The sequence below is a fragment of the Babesia bovis genome, chromosome 1 (genome assembly GCF_000165395.2).
Source record: "Babesia bovis T2Bo chromosome 1, whole genome shotgun sequence".
Classification (NCBI taxonomy): Eukaryota; Apicomplexa; class Aconoidasida; order Piroplasmida; family Babesiidae; genus Babesia; species Babesia bovis.
The window spans coordinates 409,127-426,186 of record NC_067396.1 but is presented as its reverse complement, the minus strand read 5'-3'; the positions used below and the strand labels follow the sequence as shown (position 1 = coordinate 426,186).

Here is a 17,060-nt window from a genome sequence, read left to right as displayed (position 1 = left end):
CACCCAGAAAGACTTGAAAGGAAGCTTGCGAAGTGGTACGATGTCACTTTTGTCATCTGTGTATATGTGTTAGGATCTAATGTGTTGTGTCGGCGTACGCAATAGTGATTCCGTGCAATTGATTATCCATAGGTATCCAAGTTCTGAGATACTCCAATGGATAGATGATTCCAGTGCTTATATTCTATATCATGCCACAAAAAGTCTTTAACAAGCAGTTTTACCTATGTATGTTACTAGTCCTATGAGTGAAGACAGAGTATACCACAGATAGACATTGGCTTGTAGCAGTTATACAACATCTATTCCCAATGGTCATACGGAATAGTCGTGTATTACTGGGTAAGCCAGTACCCTGTGGTAATTACACTAGGGGCTACGTCGATTTCAAATCGCACATTCGCCGTCCAAGGGTATCGCTAGAAACCCCTAATCATACTACCAGTGTAGTCCATATGATGACCCAAGGTCTGAGATCGCCTGGTTTGAAGAATGTTAAACCTGGCAACCATGATGCTTATGGATTCAATGCTATTTCCCAGCCGAACAAGGCATTGCGTGAACTAAGACCGCTGGGCACTGCTGCTGACGATGTTGCTACCGATCGTGCGTATATCAATTCGAGGGCTGCAATGACACAAAAGGCTAAAAGCCGATGGATGACTCTGGATAAAGATGCGGCCACGGCAATTCCAGAGCCCATAGTGGATGACGTACCCGTTGTTAAAGTTGAGATCCCACAAAATGACGATTTACAGTTTGAGCTGCTGCGATACGAGGGCGTGGATCCCGACATACTGTCCTCTGTAAAGGAGTTGAGAGACCGCCTTCGTATAGAGCACTCTAAAAGCACAGAAGGAAATATCGCCAGTATATCGTCGCCATCCTATATATCCTTCCTGATACAGCGTTTGAAGTTACTGGGCTTCAGCGATTACAGCCACGAGGACCTCATGGAACGTGTGTTGACAGTTATACATCGAGGTGGATTGACCAAGGAAGATACAGTCCGATGGGTCAATGAGTACAAGACACCGGTACGTACCCAATTGAGTGATAAGTCGTTAGAGGACGAGCTGGGATCGTTGTTGTCCACCATTCGTGGCCGTGTGGATACCTCAATAGCTGTCCTAGACTCCATGAAACCGGTTGATCGATATATCACGGCACCTAACAATGTATTTCCAGGATTGGATTCTCCTGGGACCAGTCGTCATATGCCGAATATTGACAGTTCAATTCTAGATAAGGTTGACCGCATGGATTACAGTAGTGTAGGTACCAGGGCACCTTTGTCCCGAGACGTGAGCAACGATAAAGTGCTGACTGTAAACCAATTGACATGCGAAGTTCTATCCTCTTTTCTGGAGGTGGATCTATCCAAGGTATGTTTGCCAATTGGGAGTCATAAATCTACAGATCGAAGCATTATCAATGGAGCTTGACTGCAAGCCTGGTGCCCTGACTACTGACGAAGCCATGTTCATTGTCGATGAGCTTTCGCTACCATATAGTGTATCCATAGCGGAGTACCAGGGGTCAGTATTATTGAAACGGATCAAGCAATCTATGGTAACCCGACCACTGGTGGTTACCATCATGGGCCACGTTGACCATGGTAAGACTACTCTCCTGGACACACTACAGAACTCCGATATCGTCTCTGGAGAAGCCGGTCGAATAACCCAGAAGTTGGGAGCATTTAAATTAAACCTAGATCGTGGTACATTAGTGTTCATGGACACTCCGGGTCACGCTGCGTTTGGCCGTATGCGAGATCGTGGTGTACGCTGCGCTGATATCGTGATATTGGTTGTAGCCGCTGATGACGGGGTGATGCCTCAGACCATGGAGGCCATTGACCTTATTAAGCGAGATTGCCTACCATGTATAGTAGCTGTTAATAAAATAGACCTGGACTCAGGCCAACATGTACGCGGTATGTTGGCAGAGTCTGGTTTGGACATGGAAAAGATACCCATGGTGTATATATCAGCCAAGCACGGTACTCAGATAGACACTTTACTATCGGCCATATTCGAGCTGGGTAACACTATTAACCGAGAGGTTGATGCCAACATGGCTGGTACGGCATACGTCTTCGAGACGGAGTTGCACCCTACTATTGGTGGTTGTTTGCGTGCAATAGTTCGTAGCGGTGTTATAAAGGAGGGTGGCTGGCTAGTTTGTGGCAGTACCTGCAACAAGGTCAAACGCATATATGACAGTTCATATCGCGTAATAAAGGCGGGATATCCATCCGATATAATACAGATCGCGTGGTCCAGTGACGCTTTGCATGCCGGTTTTTTTGTCCACCAAAGGGAATCACGTGCTGACGCGCAGAAGATGGTCGCTTTGGCTAAGCGTCGTGAGGCTAATGCAACTATATCACCAGGCAAGCTTGGTTCTGTTGACACCGTAGATAAATTACCACCTGAATTTGGCGTTGTTCTCCGCTGTGGAGACCAGGGTGGACTCGATGCCGTGCTCGAGTGGATATCGCAATTCAACAAGCTCCAACGGGATAATTGTTCTATTGACCACTTGATAGAACGTGGGTATATCAATGGCAGTACCAAGGACCCTAGGCAATTGCTACAAAACTGGGAACCCATTCGAGTGGTCTCTAGCAGTGTAGGCCCTTTCAATAGAAGCGACTCGCAGTTTGTTGAGGTGGGTAACGTAGCTTTTTTGGGGTTCTCCACCAGTATACCTGAAGGGATCCTAAAGCCCTCTTTGGTTTCTGTACACAACGTTATATACGAGCTTTTCAAGGATATAGAACGCATCTTTGAGTTCTACTTTGGTGCTACTTATGTGGTGAAGCAGGAAGCTACTATGCAGGTGACTCAGCTGGGAACATTGAACCTGAAGGGTATTGGTAAATGCCAAGCTATTGGTACTACTGTATCCCTGGGCAATGTAAAGATCAATAACACCTGCATGGTTATACGTGACGGGAAGACATTGGAACGTGATTTACGTATTCATTCAATGCAGTCGTCGAGGAGGGACGTCACGGAATTGCTCAAGGGCGACAGTAACAACTGTTTGGTATTCCGTGAGTGTTCCACGGAAATACATATTGGCGATGAGCTGGTGTCATATACTAAGGAGCCATTGCCACCGCTATTCGGTGTGGTACACAACCACTTGCTAGATGTTTAGAGGGTCACATGGAACCAATATCGTAAATATTACACTGGTCTATAAGTGTTACACAACTTTATAGCCTTAAAACCCGATTTTCAATGAAAATCTGGTTATAAACAGGGTCAAAGTGTGCTAGAGGGTCACCTTCTAGCAGTGCCTTTTCTGTTTCTGTAAGCTTGTATATAGTATTCCTCTTGAGTTTAGCAAGTTCAGTGCTCGGTTTCCTCAGTTGCTCTATTCTCACTAACGGGATATATATGGGATCAGTGTCAACCCAACGTTCCCCAAAGGGCAATACATCGAAAGCTTCTACCTTTAGTCTTGTCAATTCAGGTCGAAACCCTATTTTACGTTTATAGTGTTTCTTCGATCTAAATTTGTATGTCACTTGCTTCGGTCCCCTGAAATGCTTTTGCACCTCGCATATGATTCTCACATTTTCTAGATAGGGTTCACCGTGCACGTACCAGCCCTGCTCCGACTGGAAGAATGCAACTCGGTTAAGTATAACTCTGGATCCCACCTGTTGCTGTATGCGATTGACATCGTAGTACCTTCCTCTTTCAAACCACCTTGGAACGCCAGAAATATGCACTATAGCATATGCTCCAGACCTATCACATCCATCTTGGCGTTCAGCAAGATTCTTAACCGCCGGACTCTCAAGCAGAGCGTTGGCTTTAGCATTGCGATAAGGATGTTTCCACTTTGGGTGATTCACGTACAAAAATGCACTTATATTGGCAATATTATATATAATTACCCATGATATGAAAATGTGCATAATTAGTAGTGTCTATGGCTAGATAGATGTTACATGTGCTACACATCAGGTGGTGCCTACAGGCTTGTCGCCACGTTCCTGGGTTAGAATATATTGTCTATTGCATAAACATACTGGAAATAGTGGTACGTGGTACCTTTCTCCATCTTCATTATCAAGTTCCGAAGGCTTCAGCCTATTTCTTTCTAATACTCTGTATTGAGCCGGCTGATAGTTGTATGTTGTTTGCGATAGTACGGCAAAGTCAGAGAGTCCGTAGGGTTCCTATAGAACAGTTAATCCAGAATTGCATTACAATACCTGCACAACTGCTGAATCTCGTTTTTCATTATCTTGGCGGAACTTGCTCTTATATTCCCTTTGTGTGTAGTTATGGGCATTCATCATGTTCAGTGGCTCTGCAGCCAGTGACTCCAATGTATCCACGGCTGCTATAGTGGCCATTATATCATCCCTTTTGCGGTTATTTTCGGAATCAATGTCACTAGCTCGCTGGGTCCTCACTTGGTTAATATCGTTTTTCATAGCTCCGTGTAGCAACGTTGGCAGGAACACCTTCTTTAGATGTACCTTAACCAAAGGCGCCTGAGTGACTCTCGAGTGCTCCGCGTCACTCTCTTCGTAGTCAGAGCGCTCGGTAATATACCTAACAAGTGTACTTGCGATAGAGTAGTCACGTCGTTGTACACATTTTGCGATATTGGCACATAACAGTGCCGCTAAGAGTATAGAGAAACTAACATAGACACTAGAGCCAACACCTTTCGGTTTACTACCCATCTTGTTTACAAAACAACATCGACGTTACACATATCACGTTAATGGATATATAACACTTCCCTAGCCATCCGTGGGACACTATATACAAGATATTGAGTATACATCTTAGGAACAATGTGTCTTATGTATGTGTTAGTGGGACTCTATATCCATAGTGTGTAAGTACCATCGATTGGTGTGTGGCAGCGAATCCAACATCAGTATAACCTCAAGACTCCGTTTTTATGTCCTTTTGATCCAGTGGATTGCAATGTTCGGACATTAGTTGGTTTTCATCTTCCTTGAATGGTATATCCGGGATGTCGTCGGCATCCCCTGGTATAAACGATATAGTAGCGATATTTCTTGAATTACCTCCTAGATGCATTATTAATTCCTCCATTTGTATAGTTGTGTCATAGTCACTTTTATAGTCAAACACCAATTTCCACGGGCAGACAGCTTTATCCTGCCAAGGGTAAGGTGGTATTATTTTAACATGTTTCGTATTCACCACGTGCTCATTTATCAACTGTTCAAATTGGTATAATGTATAATCTTGCGGTACATTGTACGCAAGTGCTACTAATAGTTCGTTCTGTTCTGGTACTTCCTCTTTTACAAGTGTGTTAGCATCATGTTGCGATGTTTCATCCATTATCTATTGTATTATATTTTTATGATATTTTTATGTGTCTTCTACAGCTAGATGAATTATAATATCTGTTGTTTATCTCATATATACAGTAAGCATACACAATGGGATATAGACGGGTTTTGTTCGTTTATAGATATATTGTCTATAGGATGTGTATGCAAGTTATCATGGTCACGTTATGTTATATACATAATCCTATGTAAAGCATAGATCTGTTGAATAGTGCTTAGAGATTATAAATCACGCGTCTCTTATTTTTAATACTGTCTAGGCCTGGGTTATATAAATTTTCGTCACTATCGTGATACTCATGGTATCTATTTTATTTTTAAAAACACGTCTCTATATAATATCGCAATTTTAAATCCATTAACTAGTGGCGTATATGAGTCACTTTGAAGTATTGATTTCTTAGATCTGCATTTTTATAGATGTTCATATAACGTCTCGTGTCTACGGCAATTATACTATAGTGAGACACTGGTCACATAATTTCGATCTTTTGGCAACTTTTTCAAATTTTGCTGCTTATTTATATACCATCTATATTCCTTTAACAATTCACAATGAATTCAACTGTAGAAGCTTACACTTCCATGGCTGGTGAGACAATGGCTAAAGACATGGAAGACATGGATTACTCTGACTCTGGTTACGTTGTTACTGATGACGCTGATTTCGTTGGTGAATACGACGAAGGTTTCGACAGTTCAGAAATGGTCGATGACGTTGAAGATGTTGCCGACACTGAGGAAGTAGTGTCCGAGGTACCCGAGGACTTTGCCGATTCGGAGTTAGCGGAATCTGAGATTGTCGAGGACGTAGTTGACCCCGAAGAGGTTGAGAAAATTGCTGACGAGGAAGTGGTCGACCCGAAGGATGAGGAGTATGTTGAATGCCCCGAGGAACCCGAGTCACCATTACCTTCTCCTGACGTTGAGGAGGCAGGTGCCGATGAAATTTATTCATTGGAGCACTCCCAGCTGATCGATGAATCTGAAATCATCACTCAGGGTTCAGATGTTGCTAAGCATGACCACGAAGACCACGTTGAATCTAGTGAAGAGGAGCATGAAGAACCCGCTGGTACTGAACTTCCAGAAAGCAAGGCTAAGAAAGACCACGTAGTGAAGACTAAAAAGCTACAGTGGGAGGCAAAGCCATCGGTGCCCGCTTATGTAATTAACACCGCCAACAAATTCAACGTTGAGGACCTGGAGAAGATAGTTATCACCACAAAGGGCAAAGCGGCTAAGATGGCAGCCAGCAAGATTGAAAAGATGTCGACGCGTGCCCGTGAATCAACCCAACGTCTGAAGGAGGCCATGCAAACAACTAAGATGACCCAGCAGACGCAGCGTGAAGAGGTGGTTGCCGCTGAGAAAGCACGTGTTAACGCCGCCAAGAAAGCTAGGGAAGTGCAAGCTGAACGCATCCGCCAGGAGGCAGCCGAGCGCAGAAAGGTAGAGCTACTTGAGAAGCAGCGTCTACAGGAAGAGTATGAAGCAAAGAAGGCTGCGTTGACCAAGGCACGTCGTGAAGCACTTAGCAAAAGCCGTGCATAAACGCACATGATATTAGATTAATTCTATAATGTAGTAGACCAAGTTACGTGGTATATGTGGTGTGTAATATATTTAAGCAACACTGCTAGCACTATCATAGACACCAATAGTGCTTCCATGGCATATATGGTATCTTAGCTATACTATATATGCTAGAGGTATGCCGTTACATCCCTAGAAGCAAGGACTACCCTAGGTGTGTAACAGTTGCACATTAAGTCCTGTAGGAAGAACTAGACACAGAGCTCTCTCACACAGAATCTTATATATAGTTGTATTTTACTGAAATAGTATGGATCCCTTTAAAATAATACTTTGTGCCTTGGCGGCACGCGTATGCTGCCTGGCTGTAAAAACAACATCAAGGTCTGAAGTCCGAGAGAAGTTTTCTGAGGAAGACTTACCGCCGCATAGTAAGGATATAGATAACACCACTGAAGCTGAACGTGAACGTTTAGAGAAGTTATACTCATTTTTGGAGAAATCTGGTATGTAATAATCCAATATAGTTACAATGTTCAGGCATTGATACTGATAAGGCAGAAGAACTAGATGACCAAGGTTGGTTTTCATTGCTAGAATGCTCTTACTGTGCAGGCCAGGCACTGTTAACTAGGATTAAAGCTTTAGTTGGCGATTCCAATGCTAAGGCCATTGCAGGCATGTTGTCGTATTATGCAATACACATTACACAGTGATAGCCTCAATTGCTGCGGATATTGGCAAAAGGGCTGGTAATAAGTTAGAGGACTCCCCGGAGAAAAGCACTACCTACTTGTTGGAGCAGATTGCTTCCACTATTGAAGCCCAGGGTGGTAGTATGTATGTATTCAATAGATAACATCCTATTTACAGAGTTTGACTACGGCAAAATAGGAGAGTAAGCTATGTGGTCAAATATCACATGATGTGTAAAGGGCACTTCACAAATGGGTGGCTACATTGGTACCCACCGGGAGTGGGCATAGTGACGGTAGGTCCCATTCTATATTCCCAGATGAATCCAATTTCTAGAACTCTAGCTTCACAGCATTTTACCCAATGCTGTAATATCGCATCAACTGGCATATCATGGACAATTAAGCGTTATGCCAGTTCATTACATCGCGCGAGTGGGCTCCATGGGAGTACCGTGCCTTCTCGGGTACTTCTAGGTCCCAGGGGAGCTAGATTCCACACTACCATTAACTACATGTCAACTAGGCCCGTAGTTAAGCAGCATATCGGGATTGCAGTAGTCCCTCAGCAGACTGTGTACGTCATTGAGAGGTGGGTACTTATTTAGTCCTGGATAATACTTAGGTTTGGAAAGTTTCGCCGTACCATTGGAGCTGGAGTTCACTTTTTGATACCGCTGGTTGACCGTATTGCCTATGTACATTCTCTAAAGGAGGATGCCATTGTACTCCCTAATCAAACTGCTATAACACAGGACAATGTAGGTTGGGTCATGTGATCCATATTTTTTATAGGTCATGTTACAAATAGACGGTGTACTATACATCAAATGCGTCGATCCCTATAATGCTTCATATGGCATTGAAGACCCAATTTTCGCCATGACCCAGATGGCGCAGACAACGATGCGTTCTGAATTGGGGAAGCTATCACTGGATACTACATTTCTAGAACGTGACAATCTGAATAACAAGATAGTGCAGGCGATAAACAGTGCTGCTGCCAATTGGGGTATGGTATGTATGCGTTATGAAATCCGGGACATTACCTTGCCCAAGACTATAGTGTCTGCCATGGAGCGCCAGGTACTGTGGTATGTTGTCTTATACATGCTATGTAGGTCGAAGCCGAACGCGCTAAGCGCGCCCTGATACTCCGTAGTGAGGGTGACAAGGAAAGTGAAATAAACATGGCCATATCACAGCGCCAAATATCGATACTCCGAGCTGAAGGTGAAGCTCTAGCGGAACGTGAGCTTGCAGACGCTACGGCATATGCCCTTGAGAAAATTACGAGGACCATAAAGGAATCAGGTATGCGGGGATGTATATAATGAACAACAACTTAGGTACGATTGACGCCGTATCGCTGCGTTTAGCTGAGAAGTACATTTCAGCTTTTGCCAAATTGGCCAAGAAGACCAATACAGTAGTGCTCCCTGCCAATGTTGGTAGTGTGAATGACATGGTCACCCAGGCTGTTACCCTTTTTAAGACCCTGAGTAGTACTACAGAAAAATCGGATTCAACCCAAGACACCCTATCGTTCAATCCGTCAAACATAGAGCGAAATGTGCAGGATGAAGGTGACCTCGACGCCATGGAAACAGATAAAAACGCTTAATGTATCCTTGTTATATTAGATGTGATGTGTTTCATGTCAAATGATTAACATTTATACATCCATTGGGCCATGGAATTAGATTATTAGTTGGGGGTGTTACCATCACAAAAGACGCGTTGTGCAAATTGATAACCATGTGAGTGCCCATGGTAAATAGATATCGGGTAACATAAATGTAGCTGTATATACACATGTATTTTATGGTCGATTCTGTTAATTTGAACGGCAATCGGCTTAGAATCTATAGGGGTGTTAACCGGGTCCTCGGGCGTCTATAGCACATTGTCGTAATTCCCGTTAGTCCCGGGTGCTACTGTATAATATATATCCACAATATCGCAAGAATTCCATAACAATGACTACTGTGGCCGAGCTTAACAAGCCATTCTCTCCATGTGACCTGAAGAAGGTCCGTGGAATAGAGTTTGGTATGTTTGACCCTGAGATGATAAAGCGCCTATCGGTCTGCGAGGTCACGCAAACAGAGCTCTATCGAGAGGGGGTTCCGCATACAGGAGGTCTAAATGACCTGCGTATGGGTACAACTGACGCGCGTCATAACTGCTTGACCTGTTTCATGGATGTAAAGTACTGTACAGGCCACTTTGGGCACATAACGTTGGCCAAGGAGATGTACCACTGCTGTCTGCTAACATCGGTATTGAAGGTGTTGCGCTGTGTCTGTTTCAATTGCAGTAGTCTACTCTGTGACAAAGAGGACCCTCGTGTAAAAAATCTAATGAAGTTGCGCTCTACCGGCACTCGTCTGTTAAAAATGGCAGAAATATGTACAAGTTCACCTCGATGTCAGCAGGCTGAGGTCTCAGGTTCAAAAATGAAGGGCTGCGGCTATCCGCAGCCAAAGTATACCAAGGAAGGCACTTCGTTAATGATTCAGTTCTCCGATAAGCACCGCCAGATGCTGGAGGAGGTTGACGAAGACTGCGAGGAGATTAAGCGCAGCTTCACTGCCGAGGAGGCATACAAGGTACTGAAAAATATATCCCACGACGATATGAGGTACCTGGGATTCAATCCCGAGCGTTCCCAACCTGCATGGATGATACTGAAAGTACTTCCGGTACCGCCACCGGCGGTGAGGCCATATGTAGCCTACGGTAGTGACCGTAGTGAGGATGACCTGACACTGAAACTTCTAGACATCGTTAAGGCCAACAACATGCTGAGGAAGCATGAGGAGCGTGCAACGGCACCGCACATCGCAGAGGAGATATCGCAGCTTCTTCAGTATCATCTGACTACACTCTTTGATAATGAGTTGCCAGGTATGCCAGTGGCGTCCACAAGATCGAAGAAGCCAATAAAGTCACTGCGAGCTAGACTCAAGGGTAAAGGCGGACGCCTTAGAGGCAACCTTATGGGCAAGCGTGTAGACTTTTGCGCGAGGACCGTTATTACGGGTGACCCCAACTTGCCTGTGGACGTTATTGGCGTCCCGAAGTCAATTGCAATGACACTGACGTTCAGCGAGACGGTTACTCCACTGAACCTCGAGAATTTACGAAAGAAGGTTGAGATGGGCCCTCATGAGTGGCCTGGTGCTAAATATATTGTACGTGCAGATGGTAGCCGTTTCGATCTTCGCCACGTTAAACGAGCAAGTGACTTGCAACTGGAGTACGGCTACCGAGTGGAGCGCCATTTGCAGGATGGTGACTACATCCTGTTCAACAGGCAGCCGTCGCTCCACAAGATGAGTATTATGGGCCACCGCTGCAAGGTGCTACCGTACTCCACCTTTAGGTTGAACCTGTCCGTTACGTCACCGTATAACGCCGACTTCGATGGTGACGAGATGAACTTGCACTTGGCACAGACCCATGAAACTCGTGCCGAGGTGAAGCATCTCATGCTTGTGCCCAAGCAAATCGTATCGCCGCAGGGTAACCGTCCTGTTATGGGTATTGTGCAGGACTCGCTACTCGGTATCAGCAAGTTCACCCGCAGGGACTGTTTCCTTACCAAGGACATGCTGATGAATCTGTTAATGTGGATCCCATATTGGGATGGCAAGCTCCCTCAGCCGTGTATTTTCCACCCGGTGCCGCTGTGGACTGGGAAGCAGGTAGTCAGCATAATGCTGACGTTCGACCAGATGAACTCCCTGACATGCATTAACCTAATGAGGAACTCTGCAGTTGCACTGGAAAATGATAACCCATATTGCTCCGCTAATGACTCTAAAGTCATTATCAGTAAAAATGAGCATCTATCCGGTATCATCTGCAAGAAGACAGTGGGTACAAGCTCGGGATCGCTTATTCACGTACTGTGGCATGAAGCTGGTCCCGACCGCTGTAAAGATTTCTTAACAACACTACAGAAGGTAGTGAACAACTGGCTTGTGTACAACGGATTCACGGTATCGTGCTCGGATATTATGGCCAGCGAGAGCACGCTTACCCAGGTAGCAGAGATCCTAGAGAGATCCAAGAAGGAAGTGCAACGTCTAGTAGGACTGGCACAAAGAGGCAAGCTTAAGTGTCAACCCGGTAAATCATTGTTTGAATCTTTCGAAGCACGAGTGAACAAGGAGCTTAACGAAGCTAGGGAACAGAGTGGTACCATTGCCGCCAAGAGTCTAGATGAGCGCAACAATATACTGGCTATGGTAAACAGCGGGTCCAAGGGATCGACTATCAACATTTCACAGATTATAGCCTGCGTGGGCCAGCAGAACGTCGAGGGTAAGCGTGTGCCCTTTGGCTTCAGGGATCGGTCACTGCCGCACTTTATCAAGCATGACTATGGACCCGAGAGTCGTGGATTCGTGTCGAACTCATATCTATCGGGTCTCACGCCGCAGGAAATGTTCTTCCACGCCATGGGTGGCCGTGAAGGTGTTATCGATACCGCTTGTAAAACCTCTGAGACAGGATACGTCCAACGTAGGTTGATGAAGGCCATGGAGGACATTATGGTACACTACGACAAGACAGTGCGTAGTGGCGGTGGTGATATATTACAGTTCCTGTATGGAGAGGATGGAATGGGCGCTGAATACGTGGAAGACCAGACCCTGGACCTAATGAAGCTGGATTTCGCCAGCTTGAACAGATTATATGCACACGATTTCAGGAATGAAAACTACGGTGTAGGATGGATCCTGGATGAAAGTGTCAGGACGAATATCCTAACTGATTTCAGTAAACAGGTAATACTAGTGGAGGAGTACCAGCGGATATTGGACATGAAGGCCATATTGTGCAAGCAGGTGTTCCCAGATGGCGAGGCCAGGCAGCATTTACCGATTAACATATCCAGGCTACTGGAATACGCCAAAACCCAGTTTCCCACTACCACCGAAAGTCGTAAACTTATGAACCCAGTGGATATAGCACAGCGGGTCCAGCAGCTGCTGGACAGCCTGACCATCGTGGTAACCAGTGGTCCTCACGATATCCTGGCTGCTGAGGCCCAGGAGAATGCTACTATCCTTATAAAGGCTCATCTATCTACTGCCTTGAACTCAAGACGACTAATGGAGCGTGAAAAAATAGGCAACTTGGCATTTGACTGGCTGCTTGGTGAGGTTAAGCGGATATTCTATAAATCTATATGCCACCCCGGTGAGTGCGTGGGTGCAATTGCGGCACAGTCAATTGGTGAGCCTGCCACACAGATGACATTAAATACATTCCACTTTGCCGGTGTCAGCTCAAAGAATGTAACATTGGGTCTACCGCGTCTCAAGGAACTTATCAATGTTGTGCGCAATGTCAAGACACCATCACTAACCATCCACCTGGACCGTGGAGTGGCACACGACCAGGAGCGTGCCAAAGACATGCAGACACGTTTGGAGTACACTACCCTGGACAAGGTAGTGGCACTATCCCAGGTTATATACGACCCGAATGTCTCGCAAACTATTGTGCCAAAGGACTACGCGTGGGTTAGGGAGTACTATGAATTCCCCGATGAGGACATGAACCGCCTAGGCCCCTGGGTACTACGTATACAATTGAGTAACAAAGTAATGACCGACAAGCGGCTGACAATGAAAGAGATAGTGGATAGGATCTACCAGGAGTTCAGCAATGACGAGATAGATTGCATACATACTGACGACAACAATGACGAACTGGTGCTCAGGATAAGGGTTAAGTACTCCAACATGGACGTGGATCAGCAGAACATGGGTGAAAATGAAGGGGAATTCCTACAAAGGTTCATGTCACAGGTACTGGTAAATGTGAAATTGCGCGGTGTCAGCAAGATAACAAAGGTATATATGCGCGAGGAGGCAAGGACTAAGTATAATGAGACGAACGGGCGGTTCGAACGTGTTAGCCAGTGGGTCCTGGACACTGATGGCTGTAACCTAGAGGACGTCCTGTCTATACCCTGTGTGGATGCACAGAAATCTATATCCAATGACATAAGTGAGATATTCCACGTGCTAGGTATAGAGGCTGCGAGAATGGCACTGTTACGTGAACTGAGGGCAGTAATCAGCTTCGACGGTAGTTACGTCAACTACCGCCACCTGTCATTGCTGTGCGATGTAATGACCCAGAAGGGCCATATCATGTCAATCACTCGACATGGGCTCAACCGTGCCGATAGGGGGCCACTGGTCAAGTGTAGTTTCGAAGAGACGCTAGAGGCTTTAGTGGATGCTGCTGTGTTTGCTGAACTGGATTTGCTCAAGGGTGTTACGGAGAACGTTATGCTGGGACAGCTGTGCCCTATGGGTACAGGAAGCTTCGATATCATGATAGACGACGAGAAGCTGAGGGATGCTAACCAGAATTTGCAAATCATGCCGGATTCGGCATTATCAGGATTTACCAGCCCCGAGTCTACTAGCCCGGATTCAATGTCACCTGCCAAGATCAATTCCATGCTATCGCCACTGCCTTTCAGTCCATCATACGCCGCTTTAATGATGTCGCCCATTGTGAACGTGTCGTCACCAAGTTTCGTGACATCACCGGCCGTGGATACCAAGGCACTGGGAGGAAGCTTCTCGCCTACAATAATGTCGCCGCAATCGCCAGTGAGTCCAAGCTACGCGCCACTATCGCCAAACCCGTTGTCACCCAACCCGCTATCGCCTTCTATGGGTATGATGTCGCCCACTAGCCCGGTATATTCCCCTACGAGTCCAGTATATGGACAAGCAGGTGGTGTTTACAGTCCAGCAAGCCCAGCTTATTCGCCCACAAGTCCACTGTACTCCCCTACAAGCCCAGTGTATTCCCCTACCAGCCCGGCTTATTCGCCTACTAGTCCTGCCTACTCACCCACTAGTCCAGCATATTCCCCGACAAGTCCGGCTTATTCACCCACGAGTCCTGCCTATTCACCAACGAGTCCTGCTTACTCTCCCACGAGTCCAGCTTATTCCCCTACCAGTCCTGCCTATTCACCTACAAGCCCTAATCTTGGATATTTGCCAACAAGCCCGGCTTATAGGCCTACAAGTCCTGCATACTCACCGACTAGTCCGGCTTATTCGCCAACTAGTCCCGCGTATTCACCGACTAGCCCAGTGTATTCACCTACTAGTCCTGAATATTCGCCAGAAGATCCGTTTTCACCGAATCCCTTTGAAGAAGAAGAAAACTGATTTAATGTTTTTAAGTGTTGTTAATGTTTTTTGTAGATGCAGCGTGAAGTGTACCTAGATTGGATGGACACCGTAGAATATCTGGCACGTGTGGTGTCTATTACAATGTACACTTCTATTTGTCTCAAGATTTACATACACATTTAAATTTGCCGATGGATATATCTTGATGCGTGCCTTATTGTGATCTCACACATTGCCCTGGCTGTAATGTTACAAGTACCCTGAGCTATATCTCTGACATACTGTTTGTGTACTTACACCTGCGATCAAACAGTTATTTTATATGATTTCAGATGCTGGTTCGGGTATGGATAACTCAACGATACAGATCTCTGATCTGAACGATGATGCGTTCAGGAAGAGTATGCTGTTTGCTACGGCAAAAAAGTCAAACACACTGACAACTCACGCACAGCCGTTAACTCTACCTCATGTACAGGCTTCACGTGATGTAGACCGTGTCGCAGGCTCAGAGGAATTAGACCATGAGTACCTATGGCTGCCATCAAGAAATTACGATCAAGCTGATGATCGTGCACGTGTCGATCGTTACCGTCAGATGGAATTTACTCGCAATGACTGGATATATCGTATATACACACCGTTAGGTGGTGTCAGTGTATTCCTCTTCTTTGGCATCCTGCTGTCTCTGCTATCCGTAGCGCAACTATACTCATCATGGACGTCTCATATGCAGGAAATTGACTATTCTGCTTATACTAATGATCCCATCGAATTTGAGGTACCTTACGACATAAAAGCGCCAGTGTACTTTTATTTCAAAATCACTGACTTTTACGCCATCCATAAAAGAGTAGCCTACGGAGCCAACCCTTCGCTTGTGACTTCAGGCGACTGTGAAAGTAAGTCTCTATATCTCGTCATAATGTCCCACAGTGTTTAAAACATTTGAGGAGATTTTGGATTTACGCTGTGTCAACAAGAAGAACACCCTTAACGGCATTGACGAGTGGTGTGAAATCAAGGATAAGGAACCAGCATTCAAGAAAACGGCGTACCCATGTGGAGCTATATCGGCAACAATCATAACGGACAATTTCTCAGTATGCCAAAAGAAGGAATTGCTACCAGCTGGACAGCGTTCTGAAGAGCAATCTCCAGTTGATAACCAGGTTAACAACTGCTTGCCAATTAGTATGGGAATACCTGACTATGACTATAGCCTGTTCCACTTTAACCAAAATAGACCAGAGGCGTCGTCTAAAGGATTCCAGTGGATCGACCTCTCGAACCTCATGTTCAGAAACTGGATACAAATCCCATATGACTCCACATTTCTCAAGCCATATGGAGTTTTGAATCAAACACTTAGTGCCGGGAAGTACTACCTACACGTAACAAAGAATCTCTGGCCAGCGGAACATTGGAAAGCTAAAAAATATGTCGTAATAGCCAAACCGGGATACATGGGAACTAAGGCAATAGTATTTGAATGCCTAGCGATTATCACTGCAGTGGTGTATCTCATCACGGGGACAGTACTATTCTTCATGTACAAAGCAAGCTTCCACTGTGGAGTTTCACCGTGGAAGGGATTGCAAGTCAATAAGCAAAAAGATGTAGCACCAGAAAACCCAACGGGAAACTACTACAGAAGCGATGCACCCAAACCCACTGAACACGTAGAACCAGCGAAAATGACATGCTTATGTCCACTTCATTAGGCGACATCAGACGTTGTTTTTGAATCATAGAGTCATACACTCCAGTCCGTAAAACAGTATCATCATGTGTTTCGCTCAGGAACATATAGGTACCACCGGAATGGCTTGATTATTAAATAACAATAGAATGTACTATACCAAATCGGTAGAACTAGAGAGTATTATATAATCAGTCACAGACATCTGCATCGCTGCTTTAGCAACTTATAGATCGCCCGTCTGCGTGTCATCATATTAAATTGTAACGTTCGAAAACGCGTGTAAAGATATACAGTGATAGAGGTGTATTCCCCACTGGGTGCGGGGAATTTTGTATGGCAACTTTATCGAGGAAATTTAGTACTACTTTAGGCGCACATTACACCCAGTATGCTGTATGATCCAGGAATTGTTTGGTAGTATATATATACATTTGTTTTCGAACACCATGTGATTCGCATCGTATTACCCATGTGTTATACATTTCACAATGTTCTCTTGTTACTGCCACTATTTATTAAGGACACACTATAGATAATAAGGCTCCTGTATGTGGAACGTCCCGAGGCTGTTA

The 17,060-nt window shown here is 45.2% G+C and overlaps 9 protein-coding genes across 9 annotated transcripts; 6 read left to right on the top strand and 3 right to left on the bottom strand.

Moving 5' to 3' along the window:
• Positions 1-147: 147 nt before the first annotated feature.
• Positions 148-3,186, top strand: BBOV_I003420 (elongation factor Tu GTP binding domain containing protein). The gene is made up of 2 exons (XM_001608942.2): positions 148-1,385; positions 1,420-3,186. The coding sequence occupies exons 1-2, from the start codon at positions 312-314 to the stop codon at positions 3,169-3,171; spliced, it is 2,826 nt and encodes a 941-aa protein (XP_001608992.2). The 5' UTR covers positions 148-311; the 3' UTR covers positions 3,172-3,186.
• Positions 3,187-3,194: 8 nt separating this feature from the next.
• On the bottom strand, positions 3,195-3,949 carry BBOV_I003410 (ribosomal protein L21 domain containing protein). The gene has a single exon (XM_001608941.2). It carries the CDS (start codon positions 3,938-3,940, stop codon positions 3,230-3,232), a length of 711 nt encoding a protein of 236 aa, XP_001608991.1. The 5' UTR covers positions 3,941-3,949; the 3' UTR covers positions 3,195-3,229.
• A 26-nt stretch (positions 3,950-3,975) lies between these two features.
• BBOV_I003400 (putative integral membrane protein) lies at positions 3,976-4,793 on the bottom strand. Its single transcript, XM_051767270.1, has 3 exons — positions 4,241-4,793; positions 4,055-4,204; positions 3,976-4,018 (listed from the first exon to the last, which is right to left on the bottom strand). Exons 1-3 carry the CDS (start codon positions 4,718-4,720, stop codon positions 3,986-3,988), a joined length of 663 nt encoding a protein of 220 aa, XP_051622989.1. The 5' UTR covers positions 4,721-4,793; the 3' UTR covers positions 3,976-3,985.
• Positions 4,794-4,899: 106 nt separating this feature from the next.
• BBOV_I003390 (uncharacterized protein) lies at positions 4,900-5,435 on the bottom strand. Its single transcript, XM_001608939.2, has one exon. It carries the CDS (start codon positions 5,355-5,357, stop codon positions 4,929-4,931), a length of 429 nt encoding a protein of 142 aa, XP_001608989.1. The 5' UTR covers positions 5,358-5,435; the 3' UTR covers positions 4,900-4,928.
• Positions 5,436-5,889: 454 nt separating this feature from the next.
• Positions 5,890-6,932, top strand: BBOV_I003380 (uncharacterized protein). Its single transcript, XM_001608938.2, has one exon. It carries the CDS (start codon positions 5,924-5,926, stop codon positions 6,920-6,922), a length of 999 nt encoding a protein of 332 aa, XP_001608988.1. The 5' UTR covers positions 5,890-5,923; the 3' UTR covers positions 6,923-6,932.
• A 192-nt stretch (positions 6,933-7,124) lies between these two features.
• On the top strand, positions 7,125-7,945 carry BBOV_I003375 (uncharacterized protein). The gene is made up of 7 exons (XM_051767074.1): positions 7,125-7,410; positions 7,445-7,483; positions 7,520-7,582; positions 7,618-7,740; positions 7,778-7,802; positions 7,840-7,895; positions 7,937-7,945. Exons 1-7 carry the CDS (start codon positions 7,215-7,217, stop codon positions 7,942-7,944), a joined length of 510 nt encoding a protein of 169 aa, XP_051623885.1. The 5' UTR covers positions 7,125-7,214; the 3' UTR covers position 7,945.
• Positions 7,919-9,240, top strand: BBOV_I003370 (SPFH domain / Band 7 family protein). Its single transcript, XM_001608937.2, has 5 exons — positions 7,919-8,191; positions 8,225-8,360; positions 8,395-8,685; positions 8,721-8,913; positions 8,949-9,240. Exons 1-5 carry the CDS (start codon positions 7,920-7,922, stop codon positions 9,221-9,223), a joined length of 1,167 nt encoding a protein of 388 aa, XP_001608987.2. The 5' UTR covers position 7,919; the 3' UTR covers positions 9,224-9,240.
• Positions 9,241-9,529: 289 nt separating this feature from the next.
• Positions 9,530-14,868, top strand: BBOV_I003360 (RNA polymerase Rpb1 family protein). Its single transcript, XM_001608936.2, has one exon. The coding sequence runs from the start codon at positions 9,579-9,581 to the stop codon at positions 14,817-14,819; it is 5,241 nt and encodes a 1,746-aa protein (XP_001608986.1). The 5' UTR covers positions 9,530-9,578; the 3' UTR covers positions 14,820-14,868.
• Positions 14,869-14,957: 89 nt separating this feature from the next.
• On the top strand, positions 14,958-16,537 carry BBOV_I003350 (LEM3 (ligand-effect modulator 3) / CDC50 family protein). The gene is made up of 2 exons (XM_001608935.2): positions 14,958-15,685; positions 15,720-16,537. The coding sequence occupies exons 1-2, from the start codon at positions 15,106-15,108 to the stop codon at positions 16,505-16,507; spliced, it is 1,368 nt and encodes a 455-aa protein (XP_001608985.1). The 5' UTR covers positions 14,958-15,105; the 3' UTR covers positions 16,508-16,537.
• The last annotated feature ends 523 nt before the right edge of the window (positions 16,538-17,060 follow it).

What these genes read in the sequence shown, in the direction of transcription:
- BBOV_I003420 (XM_001608942.2), top strand. Translation starts at nt 312, where the DNA reads ATGGTCATACGGAATAGTCGTGTATTACTGGGTAAGCCAGTACCCTGT. An exon ending in TGGAGGTGGATCTATCCAAG is followed by an intron (nt 1,386 to 1,419) that starts GTATGTTTGCCA and finishes ATAAATCTACAG; the next exon opens with ATCGAAGCATTATCAATGGA.
- BBOV_I003410 (XM_001608941.2), bottom strand. Translation starts at nt 3,940, where the DNA reads ATGCACATTTTCATATCATGGGTAATTATATATAATATTGCCAATATA.
- BBOV_I003400 (XM_051767270.1), bottom strand. Translation starts at nt 4,720, where the DNA reads ATGGGTAGTAAACCGAAAGGTGTTGGCTCTAGTGTCTATGTTAGTTTC. An exon ending in GAGATTCAGCAGTTGTGCAG is followed by an intron (nt 4,205 to 4,240) that starts GTATTGTAATGC and finishes ACTGTTCTATAG; the next exon opens with GAACCCTACGGACTCTCTGA. An exon ending in ACCACGTACCACTATTTCCA is followed by an intron (nt 4,019 to 4,054) that starts GTATGTTTATGC and finishes ATTCTAACCCAG; the next exon opens with GAACGTGGCGACAAGCCTGT.
- BBOV_I003390 (XM_001608939.2), bottom strand. Translation starts at nt 5,357, where the DNA reads ATGGATGAAACATCGCAACATGATGCTAACACACTTGTAAAAGAGGAA.
- BBOV_I003380 (XM_001608938.2), top strand. Translation starts at nt 5,924, where the DNA reads ATGAATTCAACTGTAGAAGCTTACACTTCCATGGCTGGTGAGACAATG.
- BBOV_I003375 (XM_051767074.1), top strand. Translation starts at nt 7,215, where the DNA reads ATGGATCCCTTTAAAATAATACTTTGTGCCTTGGCGGCACGCGTATGC. An exon ending in AGAAGAACTAGATGACCAAG is followed by an intron (nt 7,484 to 7,519) that starts GTTGGTTTTCAT and finishes CTTACTGTGCAG; the next exon opens with GCCAGGCACTGTTAACTAGG. An exon ending in TATTGAAGCCCAGGGTGGTA is followed by an intron (nt 7,741 to 7,777) that starts GTATGTATGTAT and finishes TCCTATTTACAG; the next exon opens with AGTTTGACTACGGCAAAATA.
- BBOV_I003370 (XM_001608937.2), top strand. Translation starts at nt 7,920, where the DNA reads ATGAATCCAATTTCTAGAACTCTAGCTTCACAGCATTTTACCCAATGC. An exon ending in ACTGTGTACGTCATTGAGAG is followed by an intron (nt 8,192 to 8,224) that starts GTGGGTACTTAT and finishes GATAATACTTAG; the next exon opens with GTTTGGAAAGTTTCGCCGTA. An exon ending in TGTCTGCCATGGAGCGCCAG is followed by an intron (nt 8,686 to 8,720) that starts GTACTGTGGTAT and finishes CATGCTATGTAG; the next exon opens with GTCGAAGCCGAACGCGCTAA.
- BBOV_I003360 (XM_001608936.2), top strand. Translation starts at nt 9,579, where the DNA reads ATGACTACTGTGGCCGAGCTTAACAAGCCATTCTCTCCATGTGACCTG.
- BBOV_I003350 (XM_001608935.2), top strand. Translation starts at nt 15,106, where the DNA reads ATGATTTCAGATGCTGGTTCGGGTATGGATAACTCAACGATACAGATC. An exon ending in GACTTCAGGCGACTGTGAAA is followed by an intron (nt 15,686 to 15,719) that starts GTAAGTCTCTAT and finishes AATGTCCCACAG; the next exon opens with TGTTTAAAACATTTGAGGAG.